This window comes from Zerene cesonia, chromosome 1 (assembly GCF_012273895.1).
Source record: "Zerene cesonia ecotype Mississippi chromosome 1, Zerene_cesonia_1.1, whole genome shotgun sequence".
NCBI lineage: Eukaryota > Metazoa > Arthropoda > Insecta > Lepidoptera > Pieridae > Zerene > Zerene cesonia.
Genome location: NC_052102.1, coordinates 4,568,546 through 4,587,121, shown reverse-complemented (window position 1 = coordinate 4,587,121; position 18,576 = coordinate 4,568,546). Strand labels below are relative to the sequence as shown.

Genomic DNA, 18,576 nt, shown 5'->3' with positions numbered 1-18,576 from the left:
CGGAGTTTAATTACATGCGTAATATTTTAAATGTGTATTCTAGATAAAATTGTTTTCCAAGCCTTTATTGGTTTCTCTCTTACATAAGCTTTCAATAAGATTTCAAGTTCGGAAGATATCTCCTCAGGTTGCCATGACAACAGAGCTTTAGTGATACGCGGCGGGTTATGCTTGCTCATGTAAATCAAACTTGTAAATATTGCTTCTTTAACACCACGCGACACTAAAATATAAAAAAAAAACATGTCACCATAATTTTATTATATATGCTTGGCTTGTTGAAAAGATTTAATAGCATTATTATCTTTTCAGGTCATTAAATTATTATTATGTCATCATATTAAATATATATAGAAATTAAAATAATGTTTAAAAACCATTTGGTTTTTAGATTTAAAAATTTAAATATATTTTTTGTTATGCATAGAAAAAAATTTAAAGTGCTCTTCTTTATAGTAGAAATAGATTTGTAACAATTCAACAATACCAACACTGTCAAGACAGTTTAGCATAGACAATAATAATTTGAATAAATCACATTACTTACAATGTTCTTGATCCAACATATCTAACAGCTGATTAACAATAATTTCACAGTGTACTTTCATATCAGGTGGATATGGTTTGAGGAGTGGCCCCAACATTTTTATGCAGAATATCTTTACTCTTTCCACTGTATTTTCAGCTTCTATCATTGGTAAAAGCATATTGTTAATAACATTTCTTTGGCACCAACTTGCTCCATGACGCTTTGCAAAAATTAATAAAGCTACCCTCAACATGTATCTATCAGATTGATCATCTAAAAAAAAACAAATGAACTATTAGTATTATGTTAGATGTATGAAGTCAACACTTATTCTATAATAATTAATGTTAATACCTTTGACACTTTTAATTGCATTGTTAAACATTTCCAGAATTTTTGTTTCGTTCCATTCGCTAAACTTATAGAAATATTTCTTATTCAGTATCCACCTTATATCTTGGACTCGGTTAAACTTATCCTCACATTTATAAAAATGTAGTAAATAAACTATACAGGTAATCAATGGTGTTTTTGCTGCAAAATAATGAAACAATTATAAATCATGAAAGCAAAGGCAAGATTTTTTCAATCAACTATATTAAAAAATATATATATAATTTACCATATTTCATGTGTGCCATTGGCAAAATATGCATCCATGCAGTTAGACATTGCTTTATGAGAGCGACTGCCTTATATTGAAGACAATACATAGCATCTAAAAGGAATGTCTTTAACCGATATTTCATATGGAACAATTTGCATGTCACTGCATAAAAATGGGAAAGACTCTCGATTGTATCAAAATCTGGTGAATGATTCAGACGAAACAGTGTATACTCAATGTTACTTAACAAATTGTTCACAACATTATATTCAGATGTATTTAAACGTTGGAGAGCAGCTAAAATAATTTGTTCTCTTTTTGTCATAGCTAGGGGTCCATTACAATTAACTTTATTATATAATTCAAGTTTTCTTGCTGGATCTTGGAGATGCTTAATTAAACCAGCTAATAGGCTCTTTTCATTTATATTTCTCATTTCCTCTACCATTTCACTAATGGCTGATTGGACTTTATCAGGCTCAGCTTCTAAAATGTGCGCTATTGAACTGTCGAGTTTTTTGCAAATTGTGTCTGCAATTGTATCTAAAAATGTATAATATAAATTAGCTTTACAATAATATACAAAGAAATACATAATTATTATAAAACTTGTATCTTTTATTTTACCTGTCACTTTTGTTGATTTACTTTTGAAAGCAGCACGACCATGTTTGATTATCATTTTACATAAAATACTATTACTGAGATTACTCATAGTTCTACAATCATTTGATTGCTGTATATGATTAACCTTATCATTGTCACTTTTAGAGGCACTAAATGCAGGATTAGTTATTCGTTCATCTTCCACAATAATACTTGGTTCATTCAAAGTTTTTGATAGATCTACTTTAGTATTTTTTTGTTTAACTGATTCACAAATAGTGCTGCGCAACAATCTTTTATAAGATGTTTCAGAATTTTGTGAACTAAGCCTTACTGATCTCCGTTTTGACAATACCAAATGATTGCTAGTACTTTTATCAAGTTCACTTCTCCCATTAACGATTTCTTTTGAACTGACATTATCAGATTGTATATTCTCTTTTTCAACAATCATTTCTGTATTTGTTGAAAAAGTATCTAAGTCCGAATAATCGATAGTTACTTGCTTATTTTGTGGTACGGTAAGACTCAAATCATAACTCAATTCTTTTGCCCCTGTTTTTTCTGAATTTGAACTTCGTAGCATCCTTTTACAACTAACATCCGAATTACCAGAATCAACTCTTTTTCTCCGACGACCGGTTTTTTGCAAATTTAGGTCAATTTTATTATCACTTTTAACATCTTTACTCTTTTCTCTTATTTCTGCTGTGTTTGCTAGAATTATTTTACTCCTACTTCGTGTTGAAATAGTTTGATTTTGGTTTGTACTATCTGGTACAGAATCTTTTACATCACAACAGGACTTGGACAGCTCTTTTTCACTATCAAATGAATAATTGTTAGTTGTGTTATCTGTTGATATTCTTATTTTGTCTTGTCCTGAACTTTGTTTTAATTGGTTTTCAGTTTCATGAGATTCAAAAGACTTATCATTGTCATTTATACTTGGTAAATCTTCGGTTTTGTTAATTAATTTGGAATTTGGCTTTCGGAAATCTTTTTTAAGTTCAACATTACTTTTTGATTTTAATTCTGCCATTACTTTTAAGGCTTTATCATATGCCTCCTTATTATTCAAAATTTCAAAAGATTTCTTATTTGTTACTGGAACTAACTGAGTTCTTTTTCTTAATTTTCTCAAAGTTGGATTATCCGCGTATCCACTAATTTTACATTTTGGCATAATTTTTTTCTTAAACCTATCGAGTTTAGTTAGTTTTCGAATTTTGTTTATTGTTCTACAATTTTTTGGATCAACAGCCTTACTCTCTTCTATTTCTTGGCTTTCATAATTGTTATTTTCATTATTAGTAATCTTTTCAATATCGTGCACCTCGTTTTGAAATTTAATTTTGTTATTGTTATAGGATTTTCTGTTGTTTTCAAATATATTCCTTGGGGACTCTTGACTAATGTCTTCATTGTTAGAATTGATAAATGATTTTTCGATCACCTCAGTATGATTACCACTTGTTGTTTCATCAATATCAAGAGTGTCTCTTTCTATGTGCGAACTCTCCACTGGTATTTGAAGTTCAAGGTTGTCTTTGGAAATTGGATGTTGTTTGGTCAAATCTAAAGTAGCAGAATTTAAATCTAAATTTCTTTCTGAATTATGACATTGTAATATATTTTCACTTCTAGAATCATTAGACAATGTATCATCTTTAGTCAAAATTATGGTTTCTTGACTACTATCATCAAATAAATGACATATTTCACTATTAAAACTTGGAACATTTTCGGCGCTATCAGGCATTTTAGTTTTCAAAATATTTTTGATTTGCATGATTTCTTTACAAAGGTATGATATATTAGCATGTAATGCCTTATTTTCTTCTCTTATTTTCAAAGCATCTGGACATCCAACATGGTCTTGCTTTTCACTTTGTGAACATAACACACTTGATTCTTTTTGTTGCTCTTTGTGAGACATTGTGGGTGTTCTAGGAATAGGCGTAATTAAAGCATGCTCTAAACGCATATTACCTAGTATCATTTCCACTTCATAGTCATAATTAATATTATCACATATTTTTTTACTGTTATTTTCTTCCAAACAATTTCTTTTCAATGAATCTGTAGATATTTCCAGTTCTTTTCCACTGGATAAAGTACAAATGTTCTTTTGACAAACTACAGAACTGTCTTGCTTACTTATGTTTTTAGCAATTTCTGTTTCATTTGTTTCTAAAATTCGAGAATCTGTGTTTGATCCATCTGAAGAAACTTTTGTTACTTCAAAGAATATAGGACTTGTTGATGTATCAACTAGAGAAAAGTGATGAATAGGATTTGTACCAACATCTACCAATTGCCTCTTTTCTTTTATAGTTACTATTTCTGTGCTTAGAGGAATATCTGTTATGAAATATTCAGGACTGTTTGCTGTGTTTTTATCACTAAGTAAAGCTTCATCATCAAATATATTTGGACTTGATATTAAATGTTCTTCTAGTCTAATGGGACTAGTGGCAACATCAACATGGATAATAATTTCTTTATTGTTCACATTGTGGTGTCCTTCAGTAGCAAATCCCAAGTCAGGGCTATTCAAAAATTTTTCTGCATCAGAAAATGCTAATGATGATCCTCGGCCAGTATCTTCACTGACCACTTCTTCAGTACAACAATCATAATCATTTTCAATCATTGGTGTTTCTGAAAATATTATATTTATTTTTTTTATAATATAATTGTATCTCACCAATGAAAATACCAATAATTTGATTCCATGAACTGAACAGGACTTACCTTTAATTTTATGATCAGGACCAGATTCATAAATGGCTCCCTTTATGATCTTGTCACTAAAAGTCATAGCCTGGAAAAGAAAGAAACATTAGATTTCTAAATTGAAGAAAACAATTAATCGTATTCTCCACTAGAAATAAGTATACTAATAAAATAAAAAAATACTTACTACAGCCTTATTTTGTTGCTGATCATGAGTAGGTGAACCAACAGGACTATCTCCAAGAAAACTTTCATCATCACTGTTGTCAGATTCTAAATTATCGTCTAATCCCTTAAGATCCTTATATTTGTTTAGGATATCCTTACAAGATTTCGTTTTTTCTGCAATTATATTTTAAAAACACACATTAACAGAATTAAGAAGAGAGATTTTCATCATACTTCGGTTCTATAGAGTTTAAATAAATATTTGAGAAATTCTTTGAAAGAATAGAATAATTTTTATCATGGGGCGGGATTGGAACCCAGCCTTTTTGCTAATCCATAGCATTGCCTTGCCTCTCCACCACCCGTGATCCCACCTCAGCAATCGAATTTCTTCTACACTTTCGGTTTTATTTGCCTAAAGGACACCCCACATCATCTATTGAAATGATTAAGAACCATCACATCCAATATAAAACATAATTTCAATTATTACAATATTTTATGGAAAAAGCCTTTATTAAATTTTAATTTTCAGTTTTAGTTTTAACTAAAAATTAATTCAAAATATAAGGTGGTAAAAAAGGGACTTACTTTTACCCAAAATAACATCTCGCATCCACTGGATATCTCTTAAATATTGATCTTTTTCTCTCTCAAGTGTGGCAAGCTTCCTCTCATTATCCTTAACAGTGCTTTTCTCTAATTGTTTCTCTATATTTAAAGCTTCTATTACAGACTCATGCTCTTTAACCAATAACTGCAATTATAATGAAATCAGAAGTATTAAATTTTTTCTTTCTAAGTGTACTAGCAATCATATCATACTTTTAAAACTGCGATGGTGATTGCATGCAATATCTCTTAGTAAAAGTAAGGTTTAGAGATAACTAGCTACACCCCGAGGTTTCACCCGCGTAAGTCCGTATCCTATAGGAACATCGGGATAAAAAGTTGCCTATATGTTATTCCAGTTGTTCAGCTGTCTACTTACCAAATTTCATTGCAATCGATTCAGTAGTCTTTGCGTGAAAGAGCAACAAACACACATACATCCTTACAAACTTTCGCATTTATAATATTAGTAGAAAGTTAAGAATAAGAAATTGATTCATTTGTTGATCTGATACAAGTAACAAGTATGAGGTTATGAGTTTAGTACTTTTCATTGATTTCAAATACAAAATCAAAATCACTAATAATGTAAGTACTTACTTGTAATTGGTGAGCATGGGATTTCATTGCTTCACATTGGTTATCCAGATGATTTATCTTTTGTTCTAATTCTTTGTTTACCTCTTTTAACTTTATCATGTCCTGTAATTTTTTAACATTATATTTTAATGAACTTTCAATAGATAGTCATGTGTTTTTCTATTCTTTTATTTAAATTTTCATAAGAGGTTATTGTACATTGCATAAGTGATAAATTGAGTGCAACATTTTTTCTCTCTTTATTTTCAGCTCGTTTGACAATATTTCTATAAAATATAATATAGCTGATAAAAGTCAGAAAGATATAGAAAATCCAAATTCACCAACCTTTTCCATTTGAATGCATTTTTCTAAAGTGACTTTGTAATCGAGACAGGCTTGTTTACACTCCTCTTTCGAAGCTAAAAGCAAACTTTCAGTTTCATCGAGTTTATCTCTTTGTAAGTAAAATTTTTGCAGAAGACAACTGAAACAAAACCGCATAAATCGTATAACAATTACTTATTATTGAGTAAATTAAGCTTTAAAATTTCTATTTTGGTACTCACTGGCTTGCTATGATTTTGTTCTTGACATTTATTAGAGACTGTCGTTGTTTTTCAATCCTTGCAATGTTCTGTAACAACAATATAGACCAATCTACATCAAAGTCTCTAATAATTTATTAAACTGATAATGAAAAACTGTGTTATTGATTTGTTTTCAAAATAATTATAATCTAACTTATTTCTTATATATATGAAATTTAGAGGTAAATAATTATACCAGACAACATTAGTCTCTTTCATAAACTTATTATATATCTCTAAATTTTCTACAATAGGATAAAACAATAATTACAATACCGTCTGAAAAATAACCTTACCACATTATGAATCGAAGGCTGTAAGAAATTTAAATCAAAGTCTGCAACCGTGTCTTCATATACATTAGACATATTTAACCACCAAATATGCTGCTTTTTTAGTTTAAAATATAACTACATGTTTACAACACGTTGGTTAAATTTCAGACTAAACACCGGGCGCGCTACACTTGTAAGCCGACATGTTCAATGTTCATAGAGTTTACTGTTTAATACATTCAGTGACAATGACTTGACATTTGACAGTGACATGATAAGTTTTTTTATAAAACGGTTTGTAAATTCCAAAGACGTATACTATTGACGAGATGGTGCACCAGAAATAAAGTAAAATTGTATCTATTATGATAGACTAAGATTTGCAAATTTTTTATAAACGGAAACTAATCAAAAAGGGCCGGCGAGTGATCTCTCGTTGGAAGCATAACCTTGTCTGGAATCTTGCAACTTAACTTTTATGGTTTATCAAAAGAAAACCTCATAATAATTGAAATTAATGAAAATATTTTTATAATTTCTACAATTAATAAGGAATACGTTGCATTCATAAAAATAATTTACCAGTCTTAATATTAATAGTAACAGAATTACTTGAATAATAGAAATTAGGTTTACTGATTACACTTTCCTAAATGTAGATACTGAATAAATGATACTAAAAAGATTTATCATAGATAATTGTTAGTGTTTTAAACCAACGGATTAATAACAGCGAATGGATTCGAAATCGTTTTATTTTACACATTAATAAATCTGACGCCGTTTATACAAAAGCGTAATACTGTCATATCGGATACTACCTACGTGCAAAAGCAAGATTAGTAACTTATGATAACAAGAAAGTTGTATTAACATTTATAATTCAGCTATTTATTATCCCAACTCTATCATTCCCGAAATTGTATTTATATGCTATTAATAAAAGTCAAGAATAATTATAAGTTATTTAATTATATCATTATTAATTATTTTATTTTTAATAAGGAGACCACCCATAGGCTTGACCCAGTTCACACAGGGGAAGGTACGACACCCTCACAGAAGATTGACCTGAAATATTAGCATACGAGGTGAATGTTGAAGGAAAAGGAAACTTTACCATTAATCCTTTCTCTATAATTTACCTCCTTAAGACGGCAATACATGTAGGCAAGACAAGGCAGACACGTAAGGCCTCTCCAAATTGCCTTACGCCTCTACAAATGTTCTTGGGTAGGCGACCTACCAGCTCCTTTACCGATTACGAGTTACAGAGTAAATAAATATGTAAATAAACAAGTCAAGTCTGAATTTACTAGACGCGATGTGTACACCTTCCTAAATGTGTTTTAAATGATTCGGTCAGCCAGAACCCTTCTAAATTTAAGATCCTAGCTCGTTGAATGCGATTACACTTTCTGAATTAAGACGACAGAAAAAAAATTCAGCGAACCGTACTATGCTCTATTCGATATAGCTCTGTTATTCATAGGATGTCATTTATGCTCTATTCCCATGTGACTATTATCGACTGTAGTCTGTCAATCTCAATTATGTCAGACTTGTTTGCAAATAAAAAATATTTTGGTCATTGAAAAACGTGCCGAGTGAGTTGTTTGTGTTACGTACTTGTGCTAATTACATTCAAGGTTTGTGTTACCTTATTGAATTTTTGAATATTATTATATAACAATAATTGAAGTATCTGATCTTTTCAGTTAAATATTTCTGAAATTTCTTTTAACTTGTCCCCTGGTCATTGCCAAGTTCAAGGCTGAGCGTTGAGTAAAACAGGTATAACCGTTATAAGTACATTGATCTCATTTTATATGCGAACAAATTTAAATATCAATCCTAATATTTTTAAATAAAAGGAAAAAAATACAGTTATATATCCAAAAATATGAATTAGGTACCTAAAGAGTCCTGACATCTGTTTGTTCGACATAAACGGTCATTAACCAATTAATATATTCATATAACGAACAAAGTCAGCTTATCATTCTAACTTTGGCCAAAGCAGCAATAAGAATTAGGAGCTTTAGCGGTCTATATATTAATTATATTTTTAAAGCTAAGTATGGAAACAAAGGTATTTTTTTTCTTATACAAAATTATATATTTATTTTGAAAACATGTAACTGTATGAAGTTATATAATATAGAAACAAATCTAATGACAATCTAGCAATTAACACAACTTAGCACCTTAAGTGGTTTTATAAAATTTTTGGCAACCAATTTATACTTTCCACATGTTAACAAAAAAACTTATTTATATTTAAATACATTTATTATTGAACATTGGCATCTTGTACTCCCTAATTAATTTAAATTTTACATAAAATAAGTATCCCCGCATAATCAAAGTAAAGCCTACATAATTCCCATTCCCATAGGCTATAGATAAACCTTTTCTATGTCCTTTCATAGGGCTCAAGCTCAATTTGTACTAAATTTAATTTAAATTGGTGCAGCGGTTTAGGCATGAAGAAAAGAAAAACAAATACACAGACAGAGTTGCTTTTAGATTTATAATATTAGTGGGGATATCTAATTTTAATTCTGATGATGATGTTACATATGAGTATCCTTATATTATAGATAGGAATACATATATAGGAAATAAGTACACTAGTACTTGTTTCCTTTTGAATGTGTGATTTTGAAAGTCCTTAAGTAGTTTGTTTGCCACATATAAAAAACACTATAAACTAACATTTATGTTTCTTTTCAGATGGGGTTTAAAATGAGTGACTTTAAAAATAATAGCCTATATGATAGGATGAACAAATTACTTGTCTCTTATGATTGGAGCGATTGTAATTTTATAGTGTGTGGAAAAGAGTTTAAGGCACATAAACTAATATTAGGCATAAGTAGCCCCGTGTTTGAGGCAATGTTTTATGGACCTCTATCATCAAATGATAATATTATTATCACTGACATAGACCCTACTATATTTCAACTCCTTTTACATTTTATTTATACGGACAAAGTGCACATCTTATCCATTGAACAAGCATATGACTTGTTATATGTGTCCAAGAAATATTTGTTAGACTCACTAACAGGTATATGTATAGAATATATTGAAGGCAATATGAGTATTGACAATGTCATAAAGATCCTAAACTATCCAGATTATATGCAAGAAAATGAAATACTGACATCTGCATTGAATCTCTTTTGTCAGCATGCACACTATTTACTTCAAGAACATAAAACTGACATTTCTATATCATGTTTAAGGAAAATATTAGAGTGCAATGATATAAATGTGAGTGAAAAAGATTTGATCAAGATAACATTTGAGTGGACCTTAAATTATTGTGAACAAAATGATATAAGTATAGAAACAGTGAAGTGTAGAGATATACTTCTAAAGAGTGGCTTATTTGCATTGTTGCGATTTCATATCCTGTCTGAAGACGAACTTGATGAAATAGCTCTTGATAAAACAAATCTCCTCCTTCCAACTGAAATTGAGGATATAAAGCAGATAGTTAAAAAAACACTGAACAGCCCTGACAATAGTAATAAGAAATTGGACGGCATGATGTGTGTAATACCTATACCTCGAAATGTAATAAAGATCCAGTGGCATCTTTGTCATCGAGCTCTTATTCGATCTGAATCTCCAATATCGATTGATTCTCATAACAATTGTATATACACAAGACTCAAGGCTGACAAATCATTTTTCATACATTCCCTGAAAATTCAGTCAAGGATGGCTCCTGTGGATAATTTCTGCAACTCAATAAATACCTATGTTGAAGAGTTTTCAATATCAATAATGTCAGAATCTGATAACAGTATTATTAGGAAACTTAATTTTAAGAAAGAGATTGAATATGATTCTAATATTGATATTGAATTTTTGGAACCATTATGCATTAGAAAAGACAAGTGGTATAGAATAGGATTTATATGGCCCAACCAAAGATTATTTGATACACATTTATATAGTGTGCAAAGTAGAGATTTGTGCTATATGCTGTATAATAATAAGATTAAGTTTGAATTTCAAGATATTCTATCATTGTCTGATAGTTGTGGAAGTTTTCTGAAGGGTTTAAAATTCTGTCTGTAAATTAAGTGTTTTTTAAGTATGTATAAGTTGCATGCCAAACTAAATAATTTATTTATACATTTAAGCAAACTAACTGTTTAAGTATGTCAAATTACATGTTTGATAATGTTATTTATAAAAGTAATGAAGCATATGCGTGTACTAATTATAAAGACATTATTTTAGATTGGTTTACTCAAAAAAAGTCTAAGTAAAATATTAATAACAAAAAAAAAACGACATATTACTCTAAATTATAGAAAGCTAGAGTAGTAATAGGAAGTGTAAGTAATAGCATGTTTTGCATAGGAGCGTCAAAATGTTGTCAAAGATTGACATAGGATAATAAGATTTGCAGTGTAAATGATTAAGCCTTGTTTGAAAAAAAATTCCATACTAAGTGAAGTTGGAAATGATGTGAACAACATAAAAAAAGCCATTTGTTTGACTGATATACAGACTTCCATACTTGCTTGAAGGCAGTAAAAAGAAAAAGGGAAATTTTTACTACAACTTACCATTTGTGAAATTGACATTCTGATCGCTCTTTAGAAGCTTTGTCCCATATCGTAACTCTTGCGACCACAATTTACAGATAGCAAGAAGGAAAATGAAGAATACAAGAACAATAATTAATGTATTGTCTGCTATTTTTTTTTTAATTTTAAATATCGCTGACTAAGTCTGAAAGTTTAGAAATTAAAGACTAACGGGAGACGGACTGACTGTCTCCCCGTGACCACGCTCGCTGTAAAGTATTCGAAACGTCGGGTTAATAATAATGAATAAATCGCGTTTAAATCCGTTAAAAAGTCTTTAATTTCTAAATGTATAATACTCGCGTAAAAGCAAACACAAGAAAATAGTAAGTTTGAAAATTTTACAAAATTACATAATGTATCATTTTTATTAGTAAGGGGGCGTCCATAAATTACGTGAGACATTTTTCAGGAATTTTTTGATTTCGATTTGATAAAAGGATAAGTGACGAATACTAATATATTAAGTTTTGCCATATGTCTAATCTAGATTTTTTTACTTTAACTAAACTTTATTTTCTCGGTTTTCTATGAAAAAGATTAACGTAATATTTATTTAAACCCCCCTCTCCACCAAGTAAGATTTGGAAAGATTTTACTTGACCCCCTCCTCCCCATTAAACACCTCGCGTAATTTATGGACATAAGGTTTTTAAACTATGTAATGAAACTTAAATACACATGAATGATTAATGATTAATGAACCCAAGGCGTATCCCAAATAATTATATACTTGAAATCCTGGGATAACAGAACCCATTAAAGGTGCATGTTTATTAATTAAATTAATTACAGGTACATTTCCAGTTTGAAATATATATTTATTATCACAAAAATGTTTTGCCAATTCCTAGATGGAAAGGTTTTGAATACTAATGTTTATATATTAAGTCTGTAAAAGTATTAATAATAGTATTATAGCAATAAATTACTAAAAAGGGTGGATCTCTTGATTTTGTGTTTCAATACAAATTTTAATTTATTTATTCGCTGATCAGGACTTGTTTCCCAAGAAAGAAGAATGAATTTAATAATAGTGGCAAAATATATAATAAAAAAGGAATGTAATCATAAAACGGTTTGAGTTTATATTTAGTGTAGTGAAACAATTGTAGGCAGTGTAGTGCGGGGTGCGGCGGAGGTGATCATTTAATTAATAATTATAATTTCTCAATTGCAGGTACAAAAATTTGTTTTTTTTTAATAAAAATAAAAACTTTTTTTTATGCATCTAAGGTGGCAAACAAGCATAAGACCCACCTGATTATAAGCAGTAACCGTAACTTATAGACGCTTGCAATACAGAAAGTACCGCTCACGCGTTGCCTATCCCATTAATTCCCATCTTTCGCCATCAGGGAAGCGGCCTCCGCACATGTCCCGCTTGATGAATGCGAAAGTTGGACAAATGAGCCTGTCCATGACCATATAATGTTGCTTTATTTGAGTCAATGGTAGATTTCTATTTTACAAAATTTCATCTTGTAATATAATCATTTCACTAAACTTGAATCGTTTTATAGGTACTCTTGTAAGAGAGTAATGAATCACTTTTTTATAAATATGTTACGGCATATAACTATATCGCTAGGGACATAACTATATTGCGGCTATATCTATCTTACTGCGACATATACATGAATGTCGCAGTCAACTGAGCCAACCATTTTATTACTATTACAAGGGCGGACATTATACCTCAATAGTTAGTTGGGTGTGTAATTTTAATATTATCCTGTTTAATTCAAAGGTTACTTTTGAGTAGGTAAACGGCGCCTGTCAACTAACGACCTGACAAACTAACGTACAAGGAGGCCTTTAACAAAATGGTACAGTTTAATAAAATATAAGGCTGTTATTTGAACGGCCGGTTATAGTTGTGACAAATAATTTGAACTGATGAAATAACAGGAGGCTTAAATTATATAAATCTCATTAAAGCTCATCTGATTTAAATATCTGAATAATTTTACTCCTTCCCTATATTATGTATATTTACTTCAGACTATTGTCACTTACTAAAATTGAATCACTCACTTGTGTGCTTACATTCATAATTGCGCCCATGTATAGAAAAAAAAAACATTTGCAAATGTCGTCCAACACTTTCGGGTCTTGCGTAATCGGGCGAATGTGAGTGACCTGTATCATGATTATTATACATCCTCCGAAACATTTTGTACGACTTACAAATAGACTATGCTGGTGATACTTAATATCTTTACATTTTTTATTAATATAAATTCCATAACGATAGTAGGCTATGTAAATTAATTCAAATGTAAAGGTCATTTTCCTCCAGGGATCTACTATGCAATACTGTGTTGAGAGGGTGAAATTACTTAAATAATTCCTGTTAAAATTCATGGAAATGGACTTAGTATTCATTAATAGATCATTTAGTAAACATAATTATCGGGAACATACAAAAATAGATAAATTAACCGCCAAACAACTGATTGAGATCGTTCAACCAAATATAACTATCAAACTATCTTTCAAAATATTATCTATATAAATTAAAAGAACTTAAAAATCATGAACACATAACAACCTTTATTGTCACATTTATTACGATTTTAGTACGAGGACATACATCTTTCAACACATTTTTAGTGGGCGGATTAGCGAGGAGGGCCTTCAAATTTTTTTGTTAATAGAACAATCCTTTCAGCTTCTCGAATACCACTCAGTCTTGCACCGTGCACGGTGGCAAAGTATCCCGGTACAGTAGCTTCTCCAGCAAATAGTATAATTGGAGGTTGAGAATCGCATGGTCCTGGCACAGGAGTTCCTAACTCGCATTGGTGGCTAACAGTAGAACAACAACCCATATAAGAATAAGAACCACAAAAATGTGCATCAGACGCCCACCGTGACCTTAACATCATTTGGGGATATGGCAGACAGGGATTTCCCGTAAACTTACGTAACAACTGTGTTAGACCTTCAGCAACATCGTTATCTGCCATCGATTCCATCATAGCAGCTTCCTGTCCAGATATCCAAGCACATAAAACGTGCTTACTTCCAGGCATTTCGTCTACTGCGCACACACCCCGGCTCCAATCACATCGACATTGAAGTTCTTCAGCCGACCAGGCCATTTTGAGATTACCTTCGTGACAGACCCAAAAAGGTTCCGCGTATTCAAGGAATACCTTGTCACTTAAACCAAATCCTAAACTACAGATAGCTTGCAACTTGCACGTTGGAAGTGGTGGCGCGAATAATTTATCAGCCTGACATTTAAGACATCCCAAAGACATAGTTACAATCACATAATCAGCTGTTATTTCTTCGCCATCGCAACATTTAACTAATGTCCGACCATCACCTGCTTGACCTTTGCCCCATCGAATTACATTTACTGGTTTATTGTAGCGTATGCAATTGTCAGGTAGACCTCTAATTAAAGGAGCTAATACACCAACGTATCCTAACGGAACACGTACGCTTCCACCCGGTAGCTCAATGTAACTTCCATATTGATCGGCACTGATTAATGACAAATCATCGCCACAGCGATTTCTAAGAATATTTGTTAACCCAAACATTACTCTTGCGGCGTCATATCTTTGATCTTCGGGAAAATTATGCAATTCTTGCTGTATTCGTAAACCAAGAAAGTTGAGTAATGTTCCATGTGGTCTTTCACCACCTAGACGAAACAAGTTAGCTGCTTGTTGTTCGATTTGCCGAAACGTATGATATGCAGTAATAGTGACCGGTAAATCAACAGCTCGTCCCTCACTTGTACAGAATAATCCTCTCGAAGGGTCTAACCTAGGCAATGGCGTTTGAAGAAGCCTATCTTGGGATGCTAAAGTGTAAACAGAGTTCGGTAGGCATGCCCCAAATATCCACTCCGCGCCCATTTCAATAACTGCATCTCCAAGCCAACAGGAATGAATTCTTCCACCGGGTCTGTAACAATTTCATTAAAATTTCCAAATAAAACATTATTGTTAATAAAAATAACATATATTATGCGGTATAAACCTTTCTTTCGCTTCCAAAACCACAAAATTTCTTATTCCACATTGAGTTAGGCGATGAGCAGCAGATAGGCCGGCCATTCCAGCTCCTACAATGATAACGCGTGGTTCTTTGCAGTTCGGACCTATACAACAAGAGTCCACGATGCATTGCTCTTCAGAGGCACTCAGAGCGCTACTTAAACTTCGACATTGATGTAATTTTATAAAGGGTTTATTTTCTTTTGTAATGAGGCATTCAAGTGTACTATTCCATTTGAACCACGAAGATGATAAACGAGATAATTTCATCGTGCTCTTCCTCTTTTATTTTAATCCAGACATTGGGGAATTAAACTAAAAATTTTGCTTATATAAAGGATTGTCTAGATGACAATTATGATCAACTTCAAAAAGAAGATTTCACTAATTATTTGTCTTATTTTTTCGTAACGGCCTCCTTTCCTCGCCAGTTTTCTAACTTCATAGCTTCTAAAAATCTTTTGAGAATGTGTAGTTATACTAAGTTGCTTCTTGCCTTTATTTGTTATTTTTAGTATAACATATTGATAGTATTTGTCTGTATTTCAATATGTTTTCCTCGTTAAGAATCATAATTAAATTATTATTAAATAATAGGTACAAATCAAAACTATTATTGCTATACCATATGCCTGACTTTATTAATTGTTATTTGTGCTACGAATATGTGATAACATAATTTAGCTTTTTATTATCTCACTAATTTGTATTACCTCATATTATAATATAATGTACCTTATGTAAAACAACTTATATATAATATACTAAGATCTTCATTGCTGGATTCTAACATAAAAAGTACCTTCCTAATCTCTACTTTTACTTATATTCTTTGCATTTGCATTGGGAGAGCAAGAGAAGATTTTGGTTTTTTCATAATATAAGGGAGGGTAGTACATATATTTACTTATAGTAGGCTATATTATGTATCTAAAATACAACAACTGATAAGTACTTACCTGCAGCCCATATTTCCTTATTATGGGGCTTAATAGCAAAATCTATCATCCCTCCTAAGGTAGGTTCAATTCATCAGATTAGAGAAATTGGAATTTCTAGTAGGTATCTCTCTCTGACGCGATCAATGCGATCGATCTCTGATCGATTTCACCGTCTTTCATAACCACGAAACGAAATGAAGATAAAACTTCATACAATACTCTTTTACTACTAGCTACAGCGAGGAACGTAGGGTGTCAATAAAAATAAATTTATTCCTTTTTCAACATTTATTTCACATCTTGAATTTGAACACATAAATTGTTCTACATTATTGAACATCACTACTAATATCTATGATAATATGCAATCTCAGACTAAACGTGTTGCTCTTTTCGTCTGAGTATGCAACGTCTTAAATGCCTACACAAATAGCGTATCCTTATTTTGTACTAATATTGGGTAATATAGATAATAAAGTTTTCGAACGGCTCTAATATATTTTCTAAACGTCAACAGTCCTAACGTAAGTAATATTTGCATATGATAAGGCTACAGACTACAAGTCATATTAACAACATTAATAGGGAAAAATGTATCTACGTATGCAAATAACTTATTTATTTTTATTAACAATAAATTTAATGAATTTTATTTATGTATTACGTTAACTTTACAAAAAATTTGTTAACACAAAGGAACTTTAAATATTAAGGGATCTTGATTATAAAGTATGTTCCTACTTAATGTAATGTTAGCATTGTTCATAATAAATGTTCAAATTTAAGTTAACTTTTTTAAACACTTATGTTAAAGAACATAATTAATAAAACTGTAAAGTAATAGCTATGATCGGTAAAGTTTATTATAAAAACGTAAGTAAAATTTAAAACAGCAAAATCAATCATAAAAAATTGTTAACAGATTAGGTACATATTTGATAGACCACACTCACGTTTATAGCCGGGTAAAATTTTCTAAATATTTTATACTTATGATCAAATATATGTAAGTACCGGAGTACATATATACCTTAGGTATTAATACATTGATAATTTTTTTTATTTATTGCAAAACTTCGTTAGCTGCGGCTTGGATCTCTTCCCAAGACTCACGAACGTCGCTCTCCTCAATAAAGCGCGAACATATAGCAAGCCTCAAAAAATAACAATCATCAATTTTAGATGGCACCATGTGAATCTTTCCGCGGCCATTAATACGCCGCAAAAGAGTTTCATTAATTTCATTATCACCTTTAAGTCTAAAACAAACGAGACCCATGATAACTTCTTCAACGACTTCGAATCGCTCATCGGCTATGCAAAGTTCCTCAAAGTAATGCGCCAATGCAATATGTTTGCGAATTAATTTTTGTAGATTTTCGATTCCGTAAAGTCGCAACACAAACCAGAGCTTGAGGGATCTAAAACGACGTCCGAGAGGAATTTGCCAGTGACGATAATCGGGCGCTGAGCCTTGCTGATCGTGTTTTAAATAGAGAGGATCTACATTGAAAGCATCTACGATCCAGCGCGGCTGTTTCAGCCACATGGCTGAACAATCAAAGTTAACAAACATCCACTTGTGAGGATTGAAATTGAACGAATCAGCTTTTTCGATTCCCTTCATTAAATATCTATATTCAGGACATATGAATGCTGATCCAGCATATGCAGCATCAACGTGTAGCCAAACACCAAGATCTTGACACACGTCACCGATTTCATCGAGATTATCGAAGGCACATGACGATGTCGTGCCTAGTGTAGCTACCACCTGAAAAGCACATATTCATAATAGTATAGTATACGCCATTAGATGATTATATTTTATAAGAAAATTATATTTAGACTCATAGGTACTTTACTTAAATGTAAATAATATGATAAAATTCCTTACATAGAATGGAATTAGGCCTTTTTCTCTATCTTCTGTTATCGCTGCACGCAAGGTATCTCCTCTCAAACTCCTTTTGCTGTCTGGCGATAAAGTACGCAGTTTTACTCCCCCAAGTAGACCTGCACGCTCCACGGAAGAATGAGCTTGTTCTAAAATAAATAATAAAATTTGTTTATGTTTTCCAAAAATTCGCCTCAAAAAGACGCCTCCTTGGTACAGTGGTAATCGCGTGAGCGTAGAACCGAGGGGTCCTGGGTTCGATTCCCGGTGGGGACAATAAAAAAGAAAAATGTCTCGGTCTGGCAGGACACAGAAGGCTGATCACTACTTGTCCATAAAGAAAATCGATCAGTGAAACAGATGTATATCATCTGCCCCATACCCCAGTAGGGGACACGGGA

The 18,576-nt window shown here is 31.6% G+C and overlaps 4 protein-coding genes across 5 annotated transcripts; 1 reads left to right on the top strand and 3 right to left on the bottom strand.

The window, feature by feature from the left end:
• LOC119838950 lies at window positions 1-6,908 on the bottom strand. The gene is made up of 12 exons (XM_038365142.1): window positions 6,727-6,908; window positions 6,410-6,477; window positions 6,189-6,327; window positions 5,862-5,963; window positions 5,241-5,406; window positions 4,669-4,823; window positions 4,500-4,569; window positions 1,764-4,406; window positions 1,152-1,679; window positions 884-1,063; window positions 548-802; window positions 1-223 (listed from the first exon to the last, which is right to left on the bottom strand). The coding sequence occupies exons 1-12, from the start codon at window positions 6,796-6,798 to the stop codon at window positions 27-29; spliced, it is 4,575 nt and encodes a 1,524-aa protein (XP_038221070.1). The 5' UTR covers window positions 6,799-6,908; the 3' UTR covers window positions 1-26.
• Window positions 6,909-8,230: 1,322 nt separating this feature from the next.
• Window positions 8,231-11,528, top strand: LOC119830658 (BTB/POZ domain-containing protein 6-A-like). 2 transcript variants are annotated; one of them, XM_038353738.1, is made up of 3 exons: window positions 8,256-8,354; window positions 8,424-8,499; window positions 9,442-11,528. In XM_038353738.1, exon 3 carries the CDS (start codon window positions 9,442-9,444, stop codon window positions 10,798-10,800), a length of 1,359 nt encoding a protein of 452 aa, XP_038209666.1. In that variant the 5' UTR covers window positions 8,256-8,354; window positions 8,424-8,499; the 3' UTR covers window positions 10,801-11,528. The 2 variants fall into 2 exon arrangements, with proteins under 2 accessions (XP_038209657.1, XP_038209666.1); XM_038353729.1 differs by lacking the exon at window positions 8,424-8,499 and having other exon boundaries at window positions 8,231-8,354.
• A 2,414-nt stretch (window positions 11,529-13,942) lies between these two features.
• On the bottom strand, window positions 13,943-15,412 carry LOC119830494 (spermine oxidase-like). Its single transcript, XM_038353542.1, has 2 exons — window positions 15,321-15,412; window positions 13,943-15,245 (listed from the first exon to the last, which is right to left on the bottom strand). Exons 1-2 carry the CDS (start codon window positions 15,395-15,397, stop codon window positions 13,943-13,945), a joined length of 1,380 nt encoding a protein of 459 aa, XP_038209470.1. The 5' UTR covers window positions 15,398-15,412.
• A 1,139-nt stretch (window positions 15,413-16,551) lies between these two features.
• LOC119832929 (aromatic-L-amino-acid decarboxylase-like) lies at window positions 16,552-18,400 on the bottom strand (the record flags this gene model as incomplete). Its single annotated transcript, XM_038356798.1, has 2 exons — window positions 16,552-18,052; window positions 18,176-18,400. Coding segments are annotated over 2 exons (936 nt in total), but the record flags the coding sequence as incomplete, so codon positions are not given.
• Between the last annotated feature and the right edge of the window lie 176 nt (window positions 18,401-18,576).

Coding starts and splice junctions, on each gene's coding strand:
- LOC119838950 (XM_038365142.1), bottom strand. CDS start 6,798: ATGTCTAATGTATATGAAGACACGGTTGCAGACTTTGATTTAAATTTC. Junction 4,824..5,240: donor AGATGTTATTTTGGGTAAAA/GTAAGTCCCTTT, acceptor ATATAATTGCAG/AAAAAACGAAATCTTGTAAG. Junction 803..883: donor TGCAATTAAAAGTGTCAAAG/GTATTAACATTA, acceptor GTTTTTTTTTAG/ATGATCAATCTGATAGATAC.
- LOC119830658 (XM_038353729.1), top strand. CDS start 9,442: ATGGGGTTTAAAATGAGTGACTTTAAAAATAATAGCCTATATGATAGG.
- LOC119830494 (XM_038353542.1), bottom strand. CDS start 15,397: ATGGCCGGCCTATCTGCTGCTCATCGCCTAACTCAATGTGGAATAAGA. Junction 15,246..15,320: donor GTTTTGGAAGCGAAAGAAAG/GTTTATACCGCA, acceptor AAATTGTTACAG/ACCCGGTGGAAGAATTCATT.